The 22,066-nt window shown below is 46.5% G+C and overlaps 2 protein-coding genes across 2 annotated transcripts; both read left to right on the top strand.

Annotated features, from left to right (window-relative positions):
- Positions 1-3,114: 3,114 nt before the first annotated feature.
- On the top strand, positions 3,115-4,744 carry LOC147974438 (L10-interacting MYB domain-containing protein-like). Its single transcript, XM_087517486.1, has 3 exons — positions 3,115-3,246; positions 3,720-4,036; positions 4,122-4,744. The coding sequence occupies exons 2-3, from the start codon at positions 3,722-3,724 to the stop codon at positions 4,680-4,682; spliced, it is 876 nt and encodes a 291-aa protein (XP_087373612.1). The 5' UTR covers positions 3,115-3,246; positions 3,720-3,721; the 3' UTR covers positions 4,683-4,744.
- LOC147974439 (uncharacterized) lies at positions 3,122-6,446 on the top strand. Its single transcript, XM_087517485.1, has 3 exons — positions 3,122-3,246; positions 4,976-5,747; positions 5,828-6,446. The coding sequence occupies exons 2-3, from the start codon at positions 4,976-4,978 to the stop codon at positions 6,298-6,300; spliced, it is 1,245 nt and encodes a 414-aa protein (XP_087373611.1). The 5' UTR covers positions 3,122-3,246; the 3' UTR covers positions 6,301-6,446.
- Positions 6,447-22,066: the final 15,620 nt, after the last annotated feature.

A 22,066-nucleotide genomic window follows, 5' to 3' on the forward strand; every position in this document is an offset into this window, starting at 1 on the left:
TAAATAGGCCGGCAAATTAAACACCGAGAACAGGGAAAAGGGATCACAAAGCGAGGACGACGACGAGGAGCCCCGGCAACTGAACACAAGGGGACAGAAGAAGTTTCCCCCTCAAGTGAAAACAGTAAACATGATATATGTTACACACATCCCCAAAAAGGGAGCGTAAACACGCACTAAGGGACGTCTACGCGATAGAGACAGTTGCCCCAAAATTCAATCCATGGTCGTCATTTCTGATCACCTTTGATCACCGGGACCACCCGACTAGTATCCGTCATGGCGGTTCAGCCGCACGTCCTCGACCCAATCATTGATGGATTTCACCAGACGCGCACCCTTATGGATGGAGGTAGCAGCCTCAACCTGCTTTATCAGGATACAGTGCGAAAAATGGGCATCAATCCATCACGGATCAAGCCCACAAAGACTACCTTCAAAGGAGTCATACCAGGTGTCGAGGCCCGCTGTACGGGCGCAATCACGCTAGAAGTTGTCTTCGGGTCTCCAGACAATTTCCGAAGCGAGGAATTAATCTTCGACATCGTCCCCTTTTGCAGCGGCTATCACGCACTGCTCGGACGAACCGCGTTCGCTCGATTCAATGCAGTGCCACACTATGCTTATCTTAAGCTCAAGATGTCCGGTCCACGCGGTGTCATCACGGTCAACAGAAATACAGAACGCTCCCTCCGTACAGAAGAGCATATAGCTGCCTTAGCAGCAGAATTACAGTGCGGCCTTCTCAAGCAGAACCCTAATTCTGATGCCGAGCCCACAGACACCGTTAAGAGGGTCCGAACTACCCTGCAACAGGACAGCTCGGCTCGTCAGGAGCTCGACTAGCAATCCGGCCTCCGTCTCAGTCCCGATCAAGCGGTGGCATTCGCATCGCACGTACATAACTACGCACTCGAAATTCCATGGGCATCGACGGAGGCACAGCTAGCTTGCGACCCATAGTGCGGCTCAACCGGAACCGGATACGCACATACTTTCATGTTTACTTTTTCCTTTCAGGTCTCAATCCCACAGACCTCATCCGATGGCCTGATCAAGGGTCCTCTCGAAGGACAAACATACCAATACGGCAAGAATAAGAGCGGCCAGGATAGTCGACCTTGGTGGATGGTCTTATACGAGCTCAGCACGGGAGAGCCGCAGACATATGGGGGACTTCTCTATGTGGTTTCGTTAAACGATCACTCTACCTATTTTTCAGGACCCATGCGCAGCTCTCTCTTGGTGAAGGCATAGTAAAATAGCCTTTCTGGTTATTGCACTACTTGTATAAATGCGCTTTAACGCACCAACGAAATTATAATAGAAACAGTTTGCGGCGCAAATTTCCACGGCTCAAGCTTACCGCTGGTTCTTCCTCTTTCTTTCCTTTTTGCCTTTTCCTTCCTGGTAATTTTATCATATAACACCCGCACACTCGGTGTGTTCCACCTTGCCAGGGGCTTCATAGCACCCCACAACATGGCAACCCAAGTCCGAACACTTTTACAGTATAGTTCGGCACCCCGAATTTAGCATTATATGCATTGGCTTCGAATCATGTCTTTGGTCAATAGTTGGGTTGCCCGGCTCCTGTGCTTGCTACCTTACGTTCCGCTATATCGGCTTAGGTAGTAAAGGGAGAACTACTGCGGTTGTGCCCTGGTTTATCCAAAGGAGCACCTCAGTAGAGAAAGCCGAAAATTGTCTGTCATGATACGGCGAGAGCCGGTCAGCTGTTCGGAGGTTGCAAATCGTTGGAGATTTCTTCTGCATTACGCAAAGGATCGGTACTTCCCGATCAGACGCTCATAGCACTCCGGTTCAGATACTAGGGGTTGCGCCTATGTTTTATTGTAAAACTCCTATGGCTAAGTGAGGGCGTTTAAGCCGCATAGTCTGATTGCCTAGTTCGTTGCGCTAAACAACTCCTTCAAGGACCATATAATTGGATCAAGATTGTTTAGCTTCCAACCCGAACACCCCCGTACTGCCTACGTGGGGGCAGAAGCCGACGACTGGCCAACCCTCAGATTCCATACAACACGGCCGCACAGGAGGAAAAAATCAAAACATAACAACCATTATATTACAAACCGACTTTGTTTCATCATACAAGGCAAAGACAACACGAATGTATTCATTCGAAAATAATGTCTTGCTCACACTGTGTTGCCACAATGCGAGACCCCTCTAGGACATTTGCAAAATAGCGCCCGGGTGTGCTGTGCTCCTTGCCCTCTAGCGGCCCCCTGGCCAGCTCGACGGCGTTCATCTTCGCCCACCACATCTTGCAAGGGGCGAAGGCCATGCACGCACCTTCAATACAGGCCGATCACTTGACGACGTCCATCCGAGGACAACCGTTCACCAGCCGCCTCACGAGTCCGAAGTAGCTGCCGGGCATAGCTTCGGTCAGCCATAGCTGGATTATCAAATCCTTCATGGCTAGTTTGGCCACCCTATGCAGCTCCACCAGCTGTTTCAGCTGATCGGTGAAGGGCACGGGATGCTCTGGCGCAAGATACTGCGACCAGAACAATTTCTCCGTGGAGCTCCCATCCTCGGCTCGAAAGAACTCTGCGGTGTCGGACACACTGCACGGTAGATCTGCGAAGGCTCCTGAAGAACTCCGAATCCGGGTTAGTAAGAGATACTTCTTCCTCATATATTTGCTTTGCATACTAAGAGCCCGTTCGGAAGCAGTCCACGAGCTGGCTTCCGAAAATCGCTCCGAGAAGTCGCACCGAACGAGTCCACTTCAAGAATCTGGCTCCGTGGAGACGAGGATTCAGCAGTGCAAAAATCACGGAGACGAGAAGCTGCCCAGGCCCAGCTTCGCAAATATCAGAAGTGGGAGTTGCTCAAAATTACGGTAGCAATGCCACCCCGAAGTAAACTACTCGAATCGTTTTCCTCGACGTCTCCTCTGCTCTCGCACCTCAGCTCGTACTCTGCTCGTACAGAAACGAACGGGGCGACCTCCTCTGCTGTCGCAACCCTAGCCGCCGCCCCGTCGCCGGTCGGCCGCCGCGCCGCCGTCCGCCGCCGCTCCTCGGATCTACAGCCCGCCCCGCAAGTCTCCGTCCATCGACGCTCGCAGCAGCTGCCCAAAGTCCCCGTGGTGTTGTCTCCCCATCTGCCGCCACTCCCTCCGTTGGTCGCCGCCGGCAGCCGCACGAAGTAGAGGTCCCGACGGGCCTGGCCGCAAGATCCACGGTACAGAAGCCATTCCCCCAGGTCAAGGTGAGCAGCCACCTCCCCCCTCTTGTAGTACTCTGATTCAGCCTAGTTCATGCGCTGTGTGTGGACAGCCCCAATTTCCTGTGATATGAACTTGATGTGTGGACTTTTTGCGTATATATGTGTAGTGCAGTCTGTAGTGATATGAATTGATTTCAGATAAAATCAATAATTTCCTTATGTTGGTAGTACATGTTCATGCTGGTACAGTTTATTTTCCATATATTTGGGGACATGATTATATACTGATGGATGATGATTGTTTGCTACATATTCGTGCTGCTACTGATTGTTTGTGAGATGGTAGTGATTGTTTCCCAGAAAATTGGACACATGATTTATACTAATGGACACTGATTGTTGCTACATGTTCATGATGCTACTGATTTTGGTATTTATTTGTGAGATGGCACTGATTGTTTGGCATATATTTTCGAGGAAATGTGTATCCATAAAGTAACATCATTTTTGTATAGAAATGTCGTCAACTGGGTCTGCCGAATGGACCGATGAGAATACTCGGATTATCGTGGAGTTGTTTGTGAAACAAGTGAAGGCTGGAAACATGCCAAACACTCATTTGACACCCAGTGCATATGATGAGGTGGGAAAGGAGTTCTTGATGAGAACTGGGCTTGAGTACACACCAAAGCAAGTGAGGAACAAATGGACCAAGTTAAAATGTGAGTACAACACATTCAAGAAGCTCAAGTTGCGCGAGACTGGAGGGGGTTGGGACTTTGAGAAAAACACTGTTAAACAAGATAATGAGTGGTGGAAAAAGGCGAAAGTTGTAAGTTCGCATGCTTATGTTTCTCAGAAAATAAAATCTGAACTTGTCATGCTTTATGTACTAATGTCTCTCTTTCATACAATAGGACCTTCCAGGTTGTGGCAAGTTCAAGAAGCATGGACTCCGTAACGAAGAAGGCTTGCGCATCTTGTTTGAGGATATCAGTGTTGATGGCACTGACCATTGGAACCCCGCATCTGGTCTGCCTCCCCCCTCTAGTTCGGCATTGAAAACAGCCTTGAATGTTGACGAAATCACCGATCTTGATTTGGAGGATGATAGTGAAGAGCAACCTTCTCCGACAGTAGCTAGTTCATCTAAAGTGAGGCTTGGGGTCACGATTCCAGAGAAGAACAAGAAATCGAAGACTTCACAAGTGATGCAAGAGGAGATTAGAAAGATTAGTTCTATTACCCAAGCTTCACACACATCGTTTCAGTCTTTTCTACAGAAAGATGAGACCATTTCTGTTGCCTCTACCATGGATTTAGTTCGTGCTTGTGGTGCAACAGACGGCACTGATGAGCATTTCATTGCTACTGAGCTCTTTCTGAAGAGAGAGCAAAGAGAGATGTTCTTGCACATGACATCCGACTCTCGAAAGGGTTGGTTGCGTAGGAGGTTTGACCTCAAGTATGGGAACTAGTTTGTTCTATCTTATCTTAGCTATGGGAACAATATTTATGCGTATGTTGGTGAACCTATTATTATCTTGTGCTGTCGGTACAATATTTATGCCTATGTTGGCGACCTATTATTATCTTGTGCTATCGGTACAATATTTATGCCTGTGTTGGCGAACCTATTATTATCTTGTGCTCGAAACAATATTTATGCTTATGTTGGTGAACCTATTATTATCTTGTCGGTGAACATATTTATTCTTATGTTGGTGAACATATTGTTTTGCTTGATGCTAACTATTGTTTGATATGGCAGATGTCATCGGATAGTGATAGTGAGGATGACAATAGTTATGAAACAATGAGGAATTTGGTTATGCATCAACAACATAATATGAACATGCTTTGTTCAGGTGCAGCAGTCATATTTGGCAAGTATTGTGAAAGTTGGGTGATGAAGGCTGAACCTCGGAAATCTATTTTGAGTGGATTTGGATGGCTTCAAGAGACTATTGCCACACCGGGAGAGACCTACACAATGTTGAGAATGACGGCAAGTGTGTTCTTTGATCTTCATGACTTGTTGGTACGTAACTATGGTCTAAAAGAAACAACCTTTGTTAGCACTTATGAGTCTCTTGCTATGTTCTTGTGGACATTGGGAGGTTGTGAATCAAATAGAAGAACTCAAAATCGCTTCAAACATTCAGCGGATACTATCCATCGTAAATTCCATGAGGTTCTACAATGTGTAGTGAACATGGCATCTCACTACCTTAAGCCACAAGACCCAAACTTCCACATTGTGCATGATCTAATTAAAAAGGATAGGAGGGCTTATCCTCATCTCAAAGATTGCATTGGTGCAATTGATGGGACTCATATAAGAGCTTCTATTCCCGATGGGCCACCAAAAGTTAGGTACATTGGGAGGACGGGCATGACAACTCAGAATGTGATGGCGGTATGTGACTTCGATATGCACTTCACTTATGCTTCAATTGGGCAACCTGGTTCTATGCATGATACAAATGTATTATACCATGCAATTGAGAAGGACAGGCCCACCTTCCCCCATCCTCCAAAGGGTGAGCATTTCTTTTCATTACAAGTTTACACATGATGTTCTCTATCCTCCAACTAACATGTATGTGTGTTGTCAATTTAGGCAAGTATTACCTTGTAGATGCCGGGTATCCTAATAGAGATGGATATCTAGCACCATACAAAGGAGAACGGTATCATATCCCTGACTTCCAAAGAGGTTCACCTCCAAATACTCCTAAGGAGAAGTTCAACAAGATTCACTCTTCCAAACGCAATTGCATAGAGAGAACCTTTGGAGTGTGGAAAATGAAATGGCAAATTCTCCTCAAGATGCCAAACTACTCGTTCCAAACACAGATGAAGATTGTTGCAGCTACTATGACATTGCACAACTATGTTCGCCTCCATGACAAAGACGATCTCCACTTTATTCGATGTGAAAGAGATCCGGATTATGTGCCAACAATTCCGGATAGATATAAGAAGTATGTTATTCCTCCGAGTGCATCGGATGCTTCAACTTCAGAGGCAAGTGCTCCTGACATGGATAGGTTTAGGAATGAACTAGCCACGGCCGTTGCTCTTGGTTGGTGAAGTCATGCTTCTGGTCCATACTATTTGTTCCCTGTTTGATTTGCAAACATATGCAAATTTGATGCAGCTTTTGTGGTACTGCATATGTCAAACCTTGTGGTTCTTCATCTTAACTTGAGGGAATTCAAAACTCTACATGTTCAGTACATTTTTTGCATTTGTGCTAGCTAAAACTGCTCTCTGTATAACCAAAACTGCTCTCTGTACAGCCAAAACTGCTCTCTGTACATCGAAATATCTCTCTGTACAGCCAAAATCGAAGGAATCTGTACAGACAAAAAAAAGAACCTACTTCTAATCTGGCCTGCAGCGCACATGTGAGCCCAGCCGGCTTTCACTACTGAAATGGGCTTTACACCTGTCCACCTGAATGGGCTTGATCCTACCTTACTAGGCTGCCAGCCCATGCATACGTAGCTGCTCCCCACTGCTGCACCGAACGCTCGCTGGCTTCACGAGAATCCAGCTAGCACCAACTTCACGAGAAGTTGGCTCGTTTTGGAAGCCAGCGAGCTTCCGAACGTGGCCTAAATGCCTTACCTGCCGCAATCTTCCTGGCCTCCTGGATCTCTTTGAGGGCGCCCTGGGCCTCATTCCGGGCCATCTCCGCGCTCTGACGAGCCTTGGCGAGTTCGGTCTCTCGAACCGACGCATCGCGCTCCAAGGTCTCGCACTTCCTCACCGCGTCCTGGAGCTCTTGTTGAACCTCGCTGACCCGGGCCTTGAGCTTCTTATGGGCGACCTGCTCCTTGACAGCCTTCCCCTCGGCTTCGGACAGGGCTCCCTTCAGGGCCTCGACCTCGGTCGTCGCTTCTACATATATCCCGACATTTCATCCAATGCATATCATTTTACTTTCTTAATATAAAACGGGTTATCACATACCTTGTTTTTCTTGGAGCTGCCTCTTCACCTGGCCGAGCTCCCCCTCGGCCTGCTCCAGTCTCCGCTTCAGTTCGGAGACTTCGGCAGTATGTGAGCCGCGGCCAGCAGCGACGCCTGCATATTCATCCCAGACAAATTTAGTTAGTTTCCTGCAATAAAGGATTGATCCTCTGTCCGGCCTTTTCTTTCCAAAGCACCGGACAGTGTCTCAGGGGCTACTGTCTATATTGGGATTTTCTCTTTTTGCGTCTCTTACCTCAAAACCTGTCAGCAGGCTGCTGCAGGCTTCGGTTAGTCCGCTCTTGGCAGACTGAACCCTTTCAATCACCGTGCCCATAAGAACACGGTGCTCATCCACAATGGAGGCGCGTCGCAGCGCTTCCAGCAGATTATCCAGTACCCCTGGTTGGACAGGGGTCACCGGTGGAATTGGCGCACCCCCCTCTTTCGAAGGAGGTTGCTCGCCGGATTTCGGAGCGGTATTGGTCTCCGAAATCGTATCCGGCTGAGGGCCGAACTGAATACAGCCCTCCTCGCCCGTCTCCATGGGGATCTGTTCCCCCATGTGTCCGGCGGTGGAGGTCTCGCCCTCTACCGCCTCCCTGACAACGGCCTGAGCCTCTCCCCGGATTGGAGCGGCCCTTCGGGTCAGCACCTCGGTGTCGTCCTTGGCCTTGGGAGAATCAGCGGCCAGCGGAGACTCGCTGGCCATCGCCTTTGAGTCCAATGAACCCCCTGATGAGGATCGCTGGAAGCTGTCATGAGTCGGACTGTAATAGCACAATTAACTATGTCAATACATTGAAGAGGAGAAGCTGGACATATGGGTATGCGGGAGTCATAGCACTTGCGATGCAGCTTGAGGCTTAGTGCGGGGGTGTCGCTCCGGACTATTGTCGACGTCCCACACGGAGTTATCCGTGAAGGAGCCTTTCCCTTTCTTGGACGTCCCCGCCTCTAGGTTCATGGAGGCCGCCCTCTTCTTCCTTCCCTCTTCAGGGGGAGGGTTGTCCTCCTACTCCTCCTCATCGTCGTCTTCGGCGGCGGAGGAGCGGGTGTTGTCTTCGGACGTCGCATCCGAAGTGCCCTTGCGATGGGGGCCCCTCCGGACTCCCTTGGCCTTCCCTTTGGCCTTCTTCGCTGGCGCTGTATAGGGCGTCGGCACCAGCATCTTCGCTAAACGTGGAATGAATGGTTCTTCAGGTAGCGGAGCCGGACACTGGATCCGCTTCGCCCTCTCCATCCATTCCTGAAGAGGCAATGATAGTAAAAGTTCAGATATCCTCCATGAAGCAAACAAGTACAGGACGCGTTAGAAACTTACCTCACTGGCGGGATGGTTAATATCGTGCCCACGATCCGAATCCGTGGCTGGTGGTATCTTGTCACCCTTGAAAAGCAACTTCCAGGCATCTTCGTGAGTTGTTCTGAAGAGCCTCTCCAGGGTTTGGTGCCTCCTCGGATTAAACTCCCAAAGGGGGCGCTTTTGGCTTTGGCAAGGGAGGATCCGGCGAACCAGCATCACTTGGACTACATCGACAAGTTTGACATTCTTGTCCACCATGCTTTGAACGCGAGTCTGCAGTGCTATCAGCTCGTCTGGCGAACACCAGTTCGGGCTCTCCTCGACCCTGGAGGTGAGTCGCATGGGAGCGCCGGAGTTAAATTCGGTAGCCGCGGCCCAGTTTGTGCCACGGGGTTCTGTGATGTAGAACCATTGTTTTTGCCATTCCTTGACAGTCTCCACGAAAGTGCCTTTTGGCCAGGAGACATTGGCCAGCTTACTCACCATGGCTCTTCCGCACTCCGCGTGCTGGCCATCCACTACCTTCGGCTTCACGTTGAAGACCTTGAGCCACAGCCCGAAGTGGGGTTGGATGCGGAGGAAGGCCTCACACACGACGATGAACGCCGAGATGTTGAGAAAGGAGTTCGGGGATAGATCATGGAAGTCTATCCCGTAATAGTACATCAGCCCACGGACGAAAGGGTGGAGTGGAAACCCTAGCCCGCGGAGGAAACGAGGGATGAATACCACCCTCTCATTGGGCTTCAGCGTGGGGACGACTTACCCCTGGGCTGGAAGACGGTGGGAGATTTCCTTCGCCAAGTACACGGCCGCCCGAAGCTCAGTAATGTCCTTCTCCTTGACGGAGGAGACCATCCACTTGCCTCGACCTCCGGAGCCAGACATGGTCGGGGGCTTTCTGGATATGGAGAAGGATGGAGACTTGGGCGCTGGAGCTCAGGGATGGAAGGGCAGAGAGAGAAAAGGCATGGGTGAAGAACGGGGATGCTGATCTCCTTATAAAGGCAGTGAATATTGAACGCCTCCCCACTTGCCTTAAAACTTGCCTATTCCCAAGGGTTGTGTAAACGGCACGGTTGTGCAACCCATGCCCATATTGATGAGAATCCCGCAATAAGGGAACGTGATCTCTGCTTTGACAAGACGTGCCAATGGCGACCGCGTCTCGAAACGTGAAGCAGCAGATGAAAAACGGTTTGAAATTGTGATCGGGCAGACGTGATGTCATGATTACAAAAAGTTGTTAGCAGATTGGACTCGTGTAAAAATTATATTCTCTCTGCGGTTGTGTGTGGTGTGTGTTATAGGTCCGGACACGTTCAATTCAGAAGAAGGAACCCGCCTTGCAATGCCGAAGACAGACCTACGCGCCGGATACCTTGTCATTCAAGCCAGGTTCAGGGGCTACTGAGGGAGTCCTGGACTAAGGGGTCCTCAGGCGTCCGACCTATTAGCTATGGGCCGGACTGATGGGTTGTAAAGATGTGAAGACCGAAGATTGCACCCGTGTCCGGATGGGACTCTCCTTGGCGTGGAAGGCAAGCTTGGCGACCGAATATGTAGATTGCTTTCTTTGTAACCGATCTTGTGTAACCCTAGATCTCCCCGGTGTCTGTATAAACCGGAGGACTTAGTCCGAAGGAGGGATATACTCATTACCATAGTCATACAGGCTAGGCTTTTAGGGTTTAGCCATCTCGATCTCGTGGTAGATCAACTCTTGTAATACTCATATTCATCAAGATCAATCAAGCAGGAAGTAGGGTATTACCTCCATAGAGAGGGCCTGAACCTAGGTAAACATCGTGTCCCTTGTCTCCTATTACCATCGACCTTAGACGCACAGTTCGGGACCCCCTACCCGAGATCCGCTGGTTTTGACACCTACACTCGCAGTAGCACCTGGGTATTTGATACTGGTTCTGTTGCTAATATTTGCAACTCGAAACAAGGACTACAGATTAAGCGAAGATTGGCTAAGGACGAGGTGATGATGCGCGTGGGAAATGGTTCCAAAGTCGATGTGATCGCGGTCGGCACGCTACCTCTACATCTACCTTCAGGATTAGTTTTAGACCAGAATAATTGTTATTTGGTGCCAGCGTTGAGCATGAACATTATATCTAAATCTTGTTTGATGCGAGACGGTTATTCATTTAAATCTGAGAATAATGGTTGTTCTATTTATATGAGTAATATCTTTTATGGTCATGTACCCTTGAAGAGTGGTCTATTTTTATTGAATCTCGATAGTAGCGATACACATATTCATAATATTGAAGCCAAAAGATGCAGAGTTGATAATGATTGTGCAACTTATTTGTGGCACTGCCGTTTGGGTCATATTGCTGTAAAGCGCATGAAGAAACTCCATTCTGATGGACTTTTGTAATCACTTGATTATGAATCATTTGGTACTTGCGACCCATGCCTCATGGGCAAGATGACTAAAACTCCGTTCTCCGGAACAATGGAGCGAGCAACAGATTTGTTGGAAATCATACATACTGATGTATGTGGTCCAATGAATGTTGAGGCTCGCGGCGGGTATCGTTATTTTCTCACCTTCACAGATGATTAGAGCAGATATGGGTATATCTACTTGATGAAGCATAAGTCTGAAACATTTGAAAAGTTCAAAGAATTTCAGAGTGAAGTGGAAAATCATCGTAACAAGAAAATAAAGTTTCTACGATCTGATCGTGGAGGGGAATATTTGAGTTACGAGTTTGGTCTTCATTTGAAACAATGCGGAATAGTTTTGCAACTCACGCCACCCGTAACACCACAGCGTAATGGTGTGTCCGAACATCGTAATCGTACTTTACTAGATATGGTGCGATCTATGATGTCTCTTACTGATTTACCGCTATCGTTCTGGGGTTATGCTTTAGAGACGGCTGCATTCACGTTAAATAGGGCACCATCTAAATCCGTTGAGACGACACCTTATGAACTATGGTTTGACAAGAAACCGAAGTTGTCGTTCCTTAAAGTTTGGGTCTACGATGCTTATGTGAAAAAGCTTCAACCTGATAAGCTCGAACCCAAATCGGAGAAATGTGTCTTCATAGGATACCCAAAGGAGACTGTTGGGTACACCTTCTATCACAGATCCAAAGGCAAGACATTCGTTGCTAAGAATGGATCCTTTCTAGAGAAGGATTTTCTTTCGAAAGAAGTGAGTGGGAGGAAAGTAGAACTTGATGAGGTAACTATACCTGCTCCCTTATTGGAAAGTAGTTCATCACAGAAATCTGTTCCTGTGACTACTACACCAATTAGTGAGGACGCTAATGATGATGATCATGTAACTTCAGATCAAGTTACTACCGAACCTCGTAGGTCAACCAGAGTAAGATCCACACCAGAGTGGTACGGTAATCCTGCTCTGAAGGTCATGTTACTTGACCATGACGAACCTACGAACTATGAGGAAGCGATGATGAGCCCAGATTCCGCAAAATGGCTTGAGGCCATGAAATCTGAGATGGGATCCATGTATGAGAACAAAGTGTGGACTTTGGTTGACTTGCCCGATGATCGGCAAGCCATCGAGAACAAATGGATCTTCAAGAAGAAGACTGACGCTGACGGTAATGTTACTGTCTACAAAGCTCGACTTGTTGCGAAAGGTTTTCGACAAGTTCAAGGAGTTGACTACGATGAGACCTTCTCACCCGTAGCGATGCTTAAGTCCGTCCGAATCATGTTAGCAATTGCTGCATTTTATGATTATGAAATTTGGCAAATGGATGTAAAGACTGCATTCCTGAATGGATTTCTGGAAGAGGAGTTGTATATGATGCAACCTGAAGGTTTTATCGATCCAAAGGATGCTAACAAAGTGTGCCAGCTCCAGCGATCCATTTATGGACTGGTGCAAGCATTTCGGAGTTGGAATAAACGTTTTGGTAGTGTGATCAAAGCTTATGGTTTTATACAGACTTTTGGAGAAGCCTGTATTTACAAGAAAGTGAGTGGGAGCTCTGTAGCATTTCTAATATTATATGTGGATGACATATTATTGATTGGAAATGATATATAATTTCTGGATAGCATAAAAGGATACTTGAATAAGATTTTTTCAATGAAAGACCTCGGTGAAGCTACTTATATATTGGGCATTAAGATCTATAGAGATAGATCAAGACGCTTAATTGGACTTTCACAGAGCACATACCTTGACAAAGTTTTGAAGAAGTTCAAAATGGATAAAGCAAAGAAAGGGTTCCTGCCTGTGTTACAAGGTGTGAAGTTGAGTCAGACTCAATGCCCGACCACTGTAGAAGATAGAGAGAAGATGAAAGGTGTTCCCTATGCTTCAGCCATAGGCTCTATCATGTATGCAATGCTGTGTACCAGACCTGATGTGTGCCTTGCTATAAGTTTAGCAGGGAGGTACCAAAGTAATCCAGGAGTGGATCACTGGACAACGGTCAAGAACATCCTGAAATACCTGAAAAGGACTAAGGATATGTTTTATGGAGGTGACAAAGAGCTCGTCGTAAATGGTTACGTCGATGCAAGCTTTGACACTGATCCGGATGACTCTAAGTCACAAACCGGATGCGTGTTTATATTGAACGGTGGAGCTGTCAGTTGGTGCAGTTCTAAGCAAAGCGTCGTGGCGGGATCTACGTGTGAAGCGGAGTACATAGCTGCTTCGGAAGCAACAAATGAAGGAGTCTGGATGAAGGACTTCATATCCGATCTAGGTGTCATACCTAGTGCATCGGGTCCAATGAAAATCTTTTGTGACAATACTGGTGCAATTTCCTTGGCAAAGGAATCCAGATTTCACAAGAGAACCAAGCACATCAAGAGACGCTTCAATTCCATCCGCGATCAAGTCAAGGAGGGAGACATAGAGATTTGTAAGATACATACGGATCTGAATGTTGCAGACCCATTGACTAAGCCTCTCTCACAAGCAAAACATGATCAGCACCAAGACTCCATGGGTGTTAGAATCATCACTGTGTAATCTAGATTATTGAATCTACAGCAAGTGGGAGACTGAAGGAAATATGCCCTAGAGGCAATAATAAAGTTGTTATTTATATTTCCTTATATCATGATAAATGTTTATTATGTTGGAAATATGCCCTAGAGGCAATAATAAATTAGTTATTATTATATTTCCTTGTTCATGATAATCGTTTATTATCCATGCTAGAATTGTATTGATAGGAAACTCAGATACATGTGTGGATACATAGACAACACCATGTCCCTAGTAAGCCTCTAGTTGACTAGCTCGTTGATCAATAGATGGTTACGGTTTCCTGACCATGGACATTGGATGTCGTTGATAACGGGATCACATCATTAGGAGAATGATGTGATGGACAAGACCCAATCCTAAGCCTAGCACAAAGATCATGTAGTTCGTTCGCTAAAGCTTTTCTAATGTCAAGTATCATTTCCTTAGACCATGAGATTGTGCAACTCCCGGATACCGTAGGAGTGCTTTGGGTGTACCAAACGTCACAACGTAACTGGGTGACTATAAAGGTGCACTACAGGTATCTCCGAAAGTGTCTGTTGGGTTGGCACGAATCGAGACTGGAATTTGTCACTCCGTGTGACGGAGAGGTATCTCTGGGCCCACTCGGTAGGACATCATCATAATGTGCACAATTTGATCAAGGAGTTGATCACGGGATGATGTGTTACGGAACGAGTAAAGAGACTTGCCGGTAACGAGATTAAACAAGGTATCGGGATACCGACGATCGAATCTCGGGCAAGTATCATACCGCTAGACAAAGGGAATTGTATACGGGATTGATTAAGTCCTTGACATCGTGGTTCATCCGATGAGATCATCGTGGAACATGTGGGAGCCAACATGGGTATCCAGATCCTGCTGGTGGTTATTGACCGGAGAACGTCTCGGTCATGTCTGCATGTCTCCCGAACCCGTAGGGTCTACACACTTAAGGTTCGATGGCACTAGGGTTATAAAGGAAGTTTGTATGTGGTTACCGAATGTTGTTCGGAGTCCCGGATGAGATCCTGGATGTCACGAGGAGTTCCGGAATGGTCCGGAGGTAAAGATTTATATATGGGAAGTCCTGTTTTGGTCACCGGAAAGGTTTCGGGGTTTATCGGTAATGTACCGGGACCACCGGAGGCGTCCGGGGGTCCACCGGGGGGGCATGGGCCCCAGAGGCATACATGGGCCAAGTGTGAGAAAGCACCAGCCCCTAGGTGGGCTGGGGCGCCTCCCACTAAGGCCCATGCGCCTAGAAGGCGAGAGGGGGCAAACCCTAAGGGCAGATGGGCCCTAAGGCCCATACTCCCTGCGCCTCCCTCTCCTCCCCCCTTGGCCGCACCCTTCCTTGGAGGAAGGGGCAAGGCTGCGCCCTCCCCCTCTCCCTTGGCCCTATATATAGTGGGGGGAAGGGAGGGCAACCATACCTCAAGCCCTAGCGCCTCCCTCTCCCTCCCATGACACATCTCCCTCCTCCCGCAGCACTTGGCAAAGCCCTGTTGGAATCCCGCTACTTCCACCACCACGCCTTTGTGCTGCTGGATATCCATCAACCTCTCCTTCCCCCTTGCTGGATCAAGAAGGAGGAGACGTCGCTGCTCCGTACGTGTGTTGAACGCGGAGGTGCCGTCCGTTCGGCGCTAGGATCATCGGTGATTTGGATCACGACGAGTACGACTCCATCAACCCCGTTCTCTTGAACGCTTCCGCGCGCGATCTACAAGGGTATGTAGATCCACTCCTCCCTCGTTGCTAGATGACTCCATAGATTGATCTTGGTGACACGTAGGAATTTTTTTGAATTATTGCTACGTTACCCAACAGTGGCATCATGAGCTAGGTCTATGCGTAGTTTCTATGCACGAGTAGAACACAAAGTAGTTGTGGGCATTGATTTTGTTCAATATGCTTGCCGTTACTAGTCCAATCTTGATACGGTGGAATCATGGGATGAAGCGGCCCGGACCGACCTTACACGTACTCTTACGTGAGACTGGTTCCACCGACTGACATGCACTAGTTGCATAAGGTGGCTAGCGGGTGTCTGTCTCTCCCACTTTAGTCGGATCGGATTCGATGAAAAGGGTCCTTATGAAGGGTAAATAGCAATTGGCATATCACGTTGTGGTCTTTGCGTAGGTAAGAAACGTTCTTGCTAGAAACCCATAGCAGCCACGTAAAACATGCAAACAACAATTAGAGGACGTCTAACTTGTTTTTGCAGGGTATTCTATGTGATGTGATATGGCCAAAAGGATGTGATGAATGATATATGTGATGTATGAGATTGATCATGTTCTTGTAATAGGAATCACGACTTGCATGTCGATGAATATGACAACCGGCAGGAGCCATAGGAGTTGTCTTAATTTATTTATGACCTGCGTGTCAACATAAATGTCATGTAATTACTTTACTTTATTGCTAACCATTAGCCATAGAAGTAGAAGTAATAGTTGGCGAGACAACTTCATGAAGACACGATGATGGAGATCATGATGATGGAGATCATGGTGTCATGCCGGTGACGATGATGATCATGGAGCCCCGAAAATGGAGATCAAAAGGAGCAATATGATATTGGCCATATCATGTCACTATTTGATTGCATGTGATGTTTATCATGTTTATACATCTTATTTGCTTAGAACGACAGTAGTAAATAAGATGATCTCTCATTAAAATTTCAAGAAAGTGTTCCCCCTAACTGTGCACCGTTGCGACAGTTTGTAGTTTCGAAGCACCACGTGATGATCGGGTGTATAGATTCTTACGTTCACATACAATGGGTGTAAGACAGATTTACACACGCGAAACACTTAGGTTGACTTGACGAGCCTAGCATGTGTACAGACATGGCCTCGGAACACAGAAGACCGAAAGGTCGAGCATGAGTCGTATGGTAGATACGATCAACATGAAGATGTTCACCGATGTTGACTAGTCCGTCTCACGTGATGATCGGACACGGCCTAGTTGACTCGGATCATGTAATCACTTAGATGACTATAGGGATGTCTATCTAAGTGGGAGTTCATAAGATGAACTTAATTATCCTGAACATAGTCAAAAGGTCTTCGCAAATTATGTCGTGGCTCACGTTTCTGTTCTACTGTTTAGATATGTTCCTAGAGAAAATTTAGTTGAAAGTTGATAGTAGCAATTATGCGGACTAGGTCCGTAAACTGAGGATTGTCCTCATTGCTTCATAGAAGGCTTATGTCCTTAATGCACCGCTCAGTGTGCTGAACCTCGAACGTCATTTGTGGATGTTGCGAACATCTGACATACACGTTTTGATGACTAGATGATAGTTCAGTGCGTAATGCTAAATGGTTTAGAATTGAGGCACCAAAGACGTTTTTGAAACATCGCAGAACATATGAGATGTTCCGAGGGCTGAAATTGGGATTTCAGGCTCGTGCCCATGTCAAGAGGTATAAGACCTCCGACGATTTTCTTAGCCTGCAAACTAAGGGAGAAAAGCTCAATCGTTGAGCATGTTCTCAGATTGTCTGAGTACAACAATCATTTGAATCGAGTGGGAGTTGATCTTCCAGATGAAATAGTGATGGTTCTCCGAAGTCATTACCACCAAGCTGCTTGAGCTCCGTGATGAACTATGATATATCAGGGACATATATGATGATCCTTGAGATATTCGCGATGTTTGACACCACAAAAGTAGAAATCAAGAAGGAGCATCAATTGTTGATGGTTGGTGAAACCACTAGTTTCAAGTAGGGCAAGGGCAAGAAGGGATAATTCATGAAACGGCAATTCAGCTGCTGCTCTAGTGAAGAAACCCAAGGTTGAACCCAAACCCGAGACTAAGTCCTTCTGTAATAAGGGGAATAGCCACTGGAGCAGAATTACCCTAGATACTTGGTAGATGAGAAGGCTGGCAAGGTCGATAGAAGTATATTGGATATACATTGTGTTGATGTGTACTTTACTAGTACTCCTAGTAGCACCATGGTATTAGATACCGGTTCGGTTGCTAAATGTTAGTGAACTCGAAATAAAAGGCTGCGGAGTAAACGGAGACTAGCTAAAGGTGAGCTGGCAATATGTGTTGGAAGTTTTTTCCAAGCTTGATGTGATCAAACATCGCACGCTCCCTCTACCATCGAGTTTGGTGTTTGCGTTGAGCATAGACATGATTGGATTATGTCTATCGCAATACGGTTATTCATTTAAAGAGAATAATGGTTACTCTGTTTATTTGAATAATACCTTCAAATGGTCTTACACCTGAAATGAATGGTTTATTGAATCTCGATCGTAGTGATACACATGTTCATGCCAATAAGATAGTAATGATAGTACCACCTACTTGTGGCACTGCCATGTAAGTCATATCGGTATAAAATGCATGAAGAAGCTCCATGTTGATGGATCTTTGGGCTCACTCGTTTTTGAAAGGTTTGAGACATGCGAACCATGTCTATTGGTGTATATGCATGAAGAAACTCCATGCAAATGGACCGTTTGGACTCACTTGATTTTGAATCACTTGAGACATGCAAATCATACCACATGGGCAAGATGACTGACAGCCTCGTTTTCAGTAAAATGGAACTAGAAAGCAACTTGTTGGAAGTAATACATTTTGATGTGTGCAGTCCAATGAGTGCTGAGGCATGTAGTGGATATCGTTATGTTCTTACTTCATAGATGATTTGAGTAGATGTTGAGTATATTTACTTGATGAATCACGAGTCTGAATTATTGAAAGGTTCAAGTAATTTCAGGGTGAAGTTGAAAGATCGTCGTGACAAGAGGATAAAAGATCTATGATATGATCATAGAGATGAATATCTAAATTACGAGTTTGGCACAGAATTAAGACATTGTGGAAATTGTTTCACAACTAATACAGCCTGGAACACCATAGTGTGATGGTGTGTCCGAACATCATAACTGCACCCTATTGGATATGATGCATACCATGATGTCTCTTATCGAATTACCACGATAGTTTATGGGTTAGGCATTAGAGACAACCACATTCACTTTAAATAGGGCACCACGTAATTCCGATGAGATGACACCGTATGAACTATGGTTTAGAGAAACCTAAGCTGTCATTTCATAAAATTTTGGGGCTGCGACGCTTATGTGAAAAAGTTTCAGGCTGATAAGCTCGAACCCAAAGCGGATAAATGCATCTTCATAGGACACCCAAAACAGTTGGGTATACCTCCTGTCTCAGATCTGAAAGCAATAAAGGATTCTTTCTAGAATCGGGTCCTTTCTCGAGGAAAAGTTTCTCTCGAAAGAATTGAGTGGGAGGATGGTGGAGACTTGATGAGGTTATTGAACCGTCTCTTCAACTAGTGGCAGGGCACAGGAAGTTGTTCCTGTGGCACCTACACCAATTGAAGTGGAAGCTTATGATATTGATCATGAGACTTCGGATCAAGTCACTCCCAAACCTCGTAGGATGACAAGGATGCATACTACTTCAGAGTGGTACGTAATCCTGTCTTGGAAGTCATGTTGCTAGACAACAATGAACCTACGAGCTATGGAGAAGCGATGGTGGGCCCGGATTCCGATAAATGGCTCGAGGCCATAAAATCCGAGAGAGGATCCATCTATGAAAACAAAGTGTAGACTTTGGGAGAACTACTTGATGGTCGTAAGGCTGTTAGGTACATATGGATTTTAAAAGGAAGACGGACAATGATGGTAAATGTCACCATTAAGAAAGCTCGACTTGTCGTTAAGATGTTTTCCGACAAGTTCAAGGAGTTGACTACGATGAGACTTTCTCACTCGTAGCGATGCTAAGAGTCTGTTGGAGTTATATTAGCGATTACTGCATTATTTATGAAATCTTGCAGATAGGATATCAAAACATTGTTTCCTCGATGATTTTTGAGGAAAGGTTGTATGTGATACAACCGGAAGGTTTTGTCAATCCTGAAAGATGCTAATAGGTATGCAAAGCTCCAGCTATCCTTCTAGGGACTGGAGTAAGCATCTCGGAGTTGGAATGTATGCTTTGATGATGATCAAAGATTTTGGGTTCATACAAAGTTTATGAGAAAATTGTATTTCCAAAGAAGTGAGTGGGAGCACTATAGAATTTCTGATGAATATATGTTGTTGACATGTTGTTAATCAGAAATGACGTAGAATTTCTGGAAAGCATATAGGGTTATTTGGAAAGTGTTTTTCAATGGAAAGCCTGGATTAAGCTACTTGAACATTGAGCATCAAGATCTATATGGATAGATTAAAACACTTAATGGTACTTTCAAATGAGCACATACCTTGACATGATCTTGAAGGTGTTCAAGATGGATCAGTCAAAGAAGGAGTTCTTGCCTGAGTTGAAAGGTATGAAGTTAAGACTTATAGCTCGACCACGGCAGAATAGAGAGAAAGGACGAAGGTCGTCCCCTATGCTTAAGACATAGGCTCTATAGTATGCTATGCTATGTACCGCACCTGAAGTGTGCCTTGCCATGAGTCAGTCAAGGGGTACAAGAGTGATCCAAGAATGGATCACAGGACAGCGGTCAAAGTTATCCTTAGTAACTAGTGGACTAAGGAATTTTTCTCGATTATGGAGGTGGTAAAAGAGTTCGTCGTAAAGGGTTACGCCGATGCAAACTTTGACACTAATCCAGATTATTCTGAGTAGTAAACTGGACTCGTATAGTAGAACAGTTATTTGGAATGGCTCCAAATAGAGCGTGGTAGCTGCATCTAGGAGATGACATAGAGATTTGTAAAGCACACACGGATCTAAAAGGTTCAGACCCGTTGATTAAAACCTCTCTCACAAGCAAAACATGATCAAACCCCAGAACTCATCGAGTGTTAATCACATGGTAAATGTGAACTAGATTATTGACTCTAGTAAACTCTTTGGGTGTTAGTCACATGGGGATGTGACCTTGAGTGTTAATCACATATCGATGTGAACTGGATTATTGACTCTAGTGCAAGTGGGAGACTGTTGGAAATATGCCCTAGAGGCAATAATAAATTAGTTATTATTATATTTCCTTGTTCATGATAATCATTTATTATCCATGCTAGAATTGTATTGATAGGAAACTCAGATACATGTGTGGATACATAGACAACACCATGTCCCTAGTAAGCCTCTAGTTGACTAGCTCGTTGATCAATAGATGGTTACGGTTTCCTGACCATGGACATTGGATGTCGTTGATAACGGGATCACATCATTAGGAGAATGATGTGATGGACAAGACCCAATCCTAAGCCTAGCACAAAGATCATGTAGTTCGTTCGCTAAAGCTTTTCTAATGTCAAGTATCATTTCCTTAGACCATGAGATTGTGCAACTCCCGGATACCGTAGGAGTACTTTGGGTGTACCAAACGTCACAACGTAACTGGGTGACTATAAAGGTGCACTACAGGTATCTCCGAAAGTGCCTGTTGGGTTGGCACGAATCGAGACTGGAATTTGTCACTCCGTGTGACGGAGAGGTATCTCTGGGCCCACTCGGTAGGACATCATCATAATGTGCACAATTTGATCAAGGAGTTGATCACAGGATGATGTGTTACGGAACGAGTAAAGAGACTTGCCGGTAACGAGATTGAACAAGGTATCGGGATACCGACGATCGAATCTCGGGCAAGTATCGTACCGCTAGACAAAGGGAATTGTATACGGGATTGATTAAGTCCTTGACATCGTGGTTCATCCGATGAGATCATCGTGGAACATGTGGGAGCCAACATGGGTATCCAGATCCCGCTGGTGGTTATTGACCGGAGAACGTCTCGGTCATGTCTGCATGTCTCCCGAACCCGTAGGGTCTACACACTTAAGGTTCGATGGCACTAGGGTTATAAAGGAAGTTTGTATGTGGTTACCGAATGTTGTTCGGAGTCCCGGATGAGATCCTAGATGTCACGAGGAGTTCCGGAATGGTCCGGAGGTAAAGATTTATATATGGGAAGTCCTGTTTTGGTCACCGGAAAGGTTTCGGGGTTTATCGGTAATGTACCGGGACCACCGGAGGGGTCCGGGGGTCCACCGGGGGGGGCATGGGCCCCAGAGGCATACATGGGCCAAGTGTGAGAAAGCACCAGCCCCTAGGTGGGCTGGGGCGCCTCCCACTAAGGCCCATGCGCCTAGAAGGGGAGAGGGGGCAAACCCTAAGGGCAGATGGGCCCTAAGGCCCATACTCCCTGCGCCTCCCTCTCCTCCCCCCTTGGCCGCACCCTTCCTTGGAGGAAGGGGCAAGGCTGCGCCCTCCCCCTCTCCCTTGGCCCTATATATAGTGGGGGGAAGGGAGGGCAACCATACCTCAAGCCCTAGCGCCTCCCTCTCCCTCCCATGACACATCTCCCTCCTCCCGCAGCACTTGGCAAAGCCCTGTTGGAATCCCGCTACTTCCACCACCACGCCTTGGTGCTGCTGGATCTCCATCAACCTCTCCTTCCCCCTTGCTGGATCAAGAAGGAGGAGACGTCGCTGCTCCGTACGTGTGTTGAACGCGGAGGTGCCGTCCGTTCGGCGCTAGGATCATCGGTGATTTGGATCACGACGAGTACGACTCCATCAACCCCGTTCTC

The sequence above is a fragment of the Triticum urartu genome, chromosome 4A, assembly GCF_056163025.1.
Source record: "Triticum urartu cultivar PI428250 chromosome 4A, HENAU_Tu73, whole genome shotgun sequence".
In the NCBI taxonomy this organism is placed as follows: domain Eukaryota; kingdom Viridiplantae; phylum Streptophyta; class Magnoliopsida; order Poales; family Poaceae; genus Triticum; species Triticum urartu.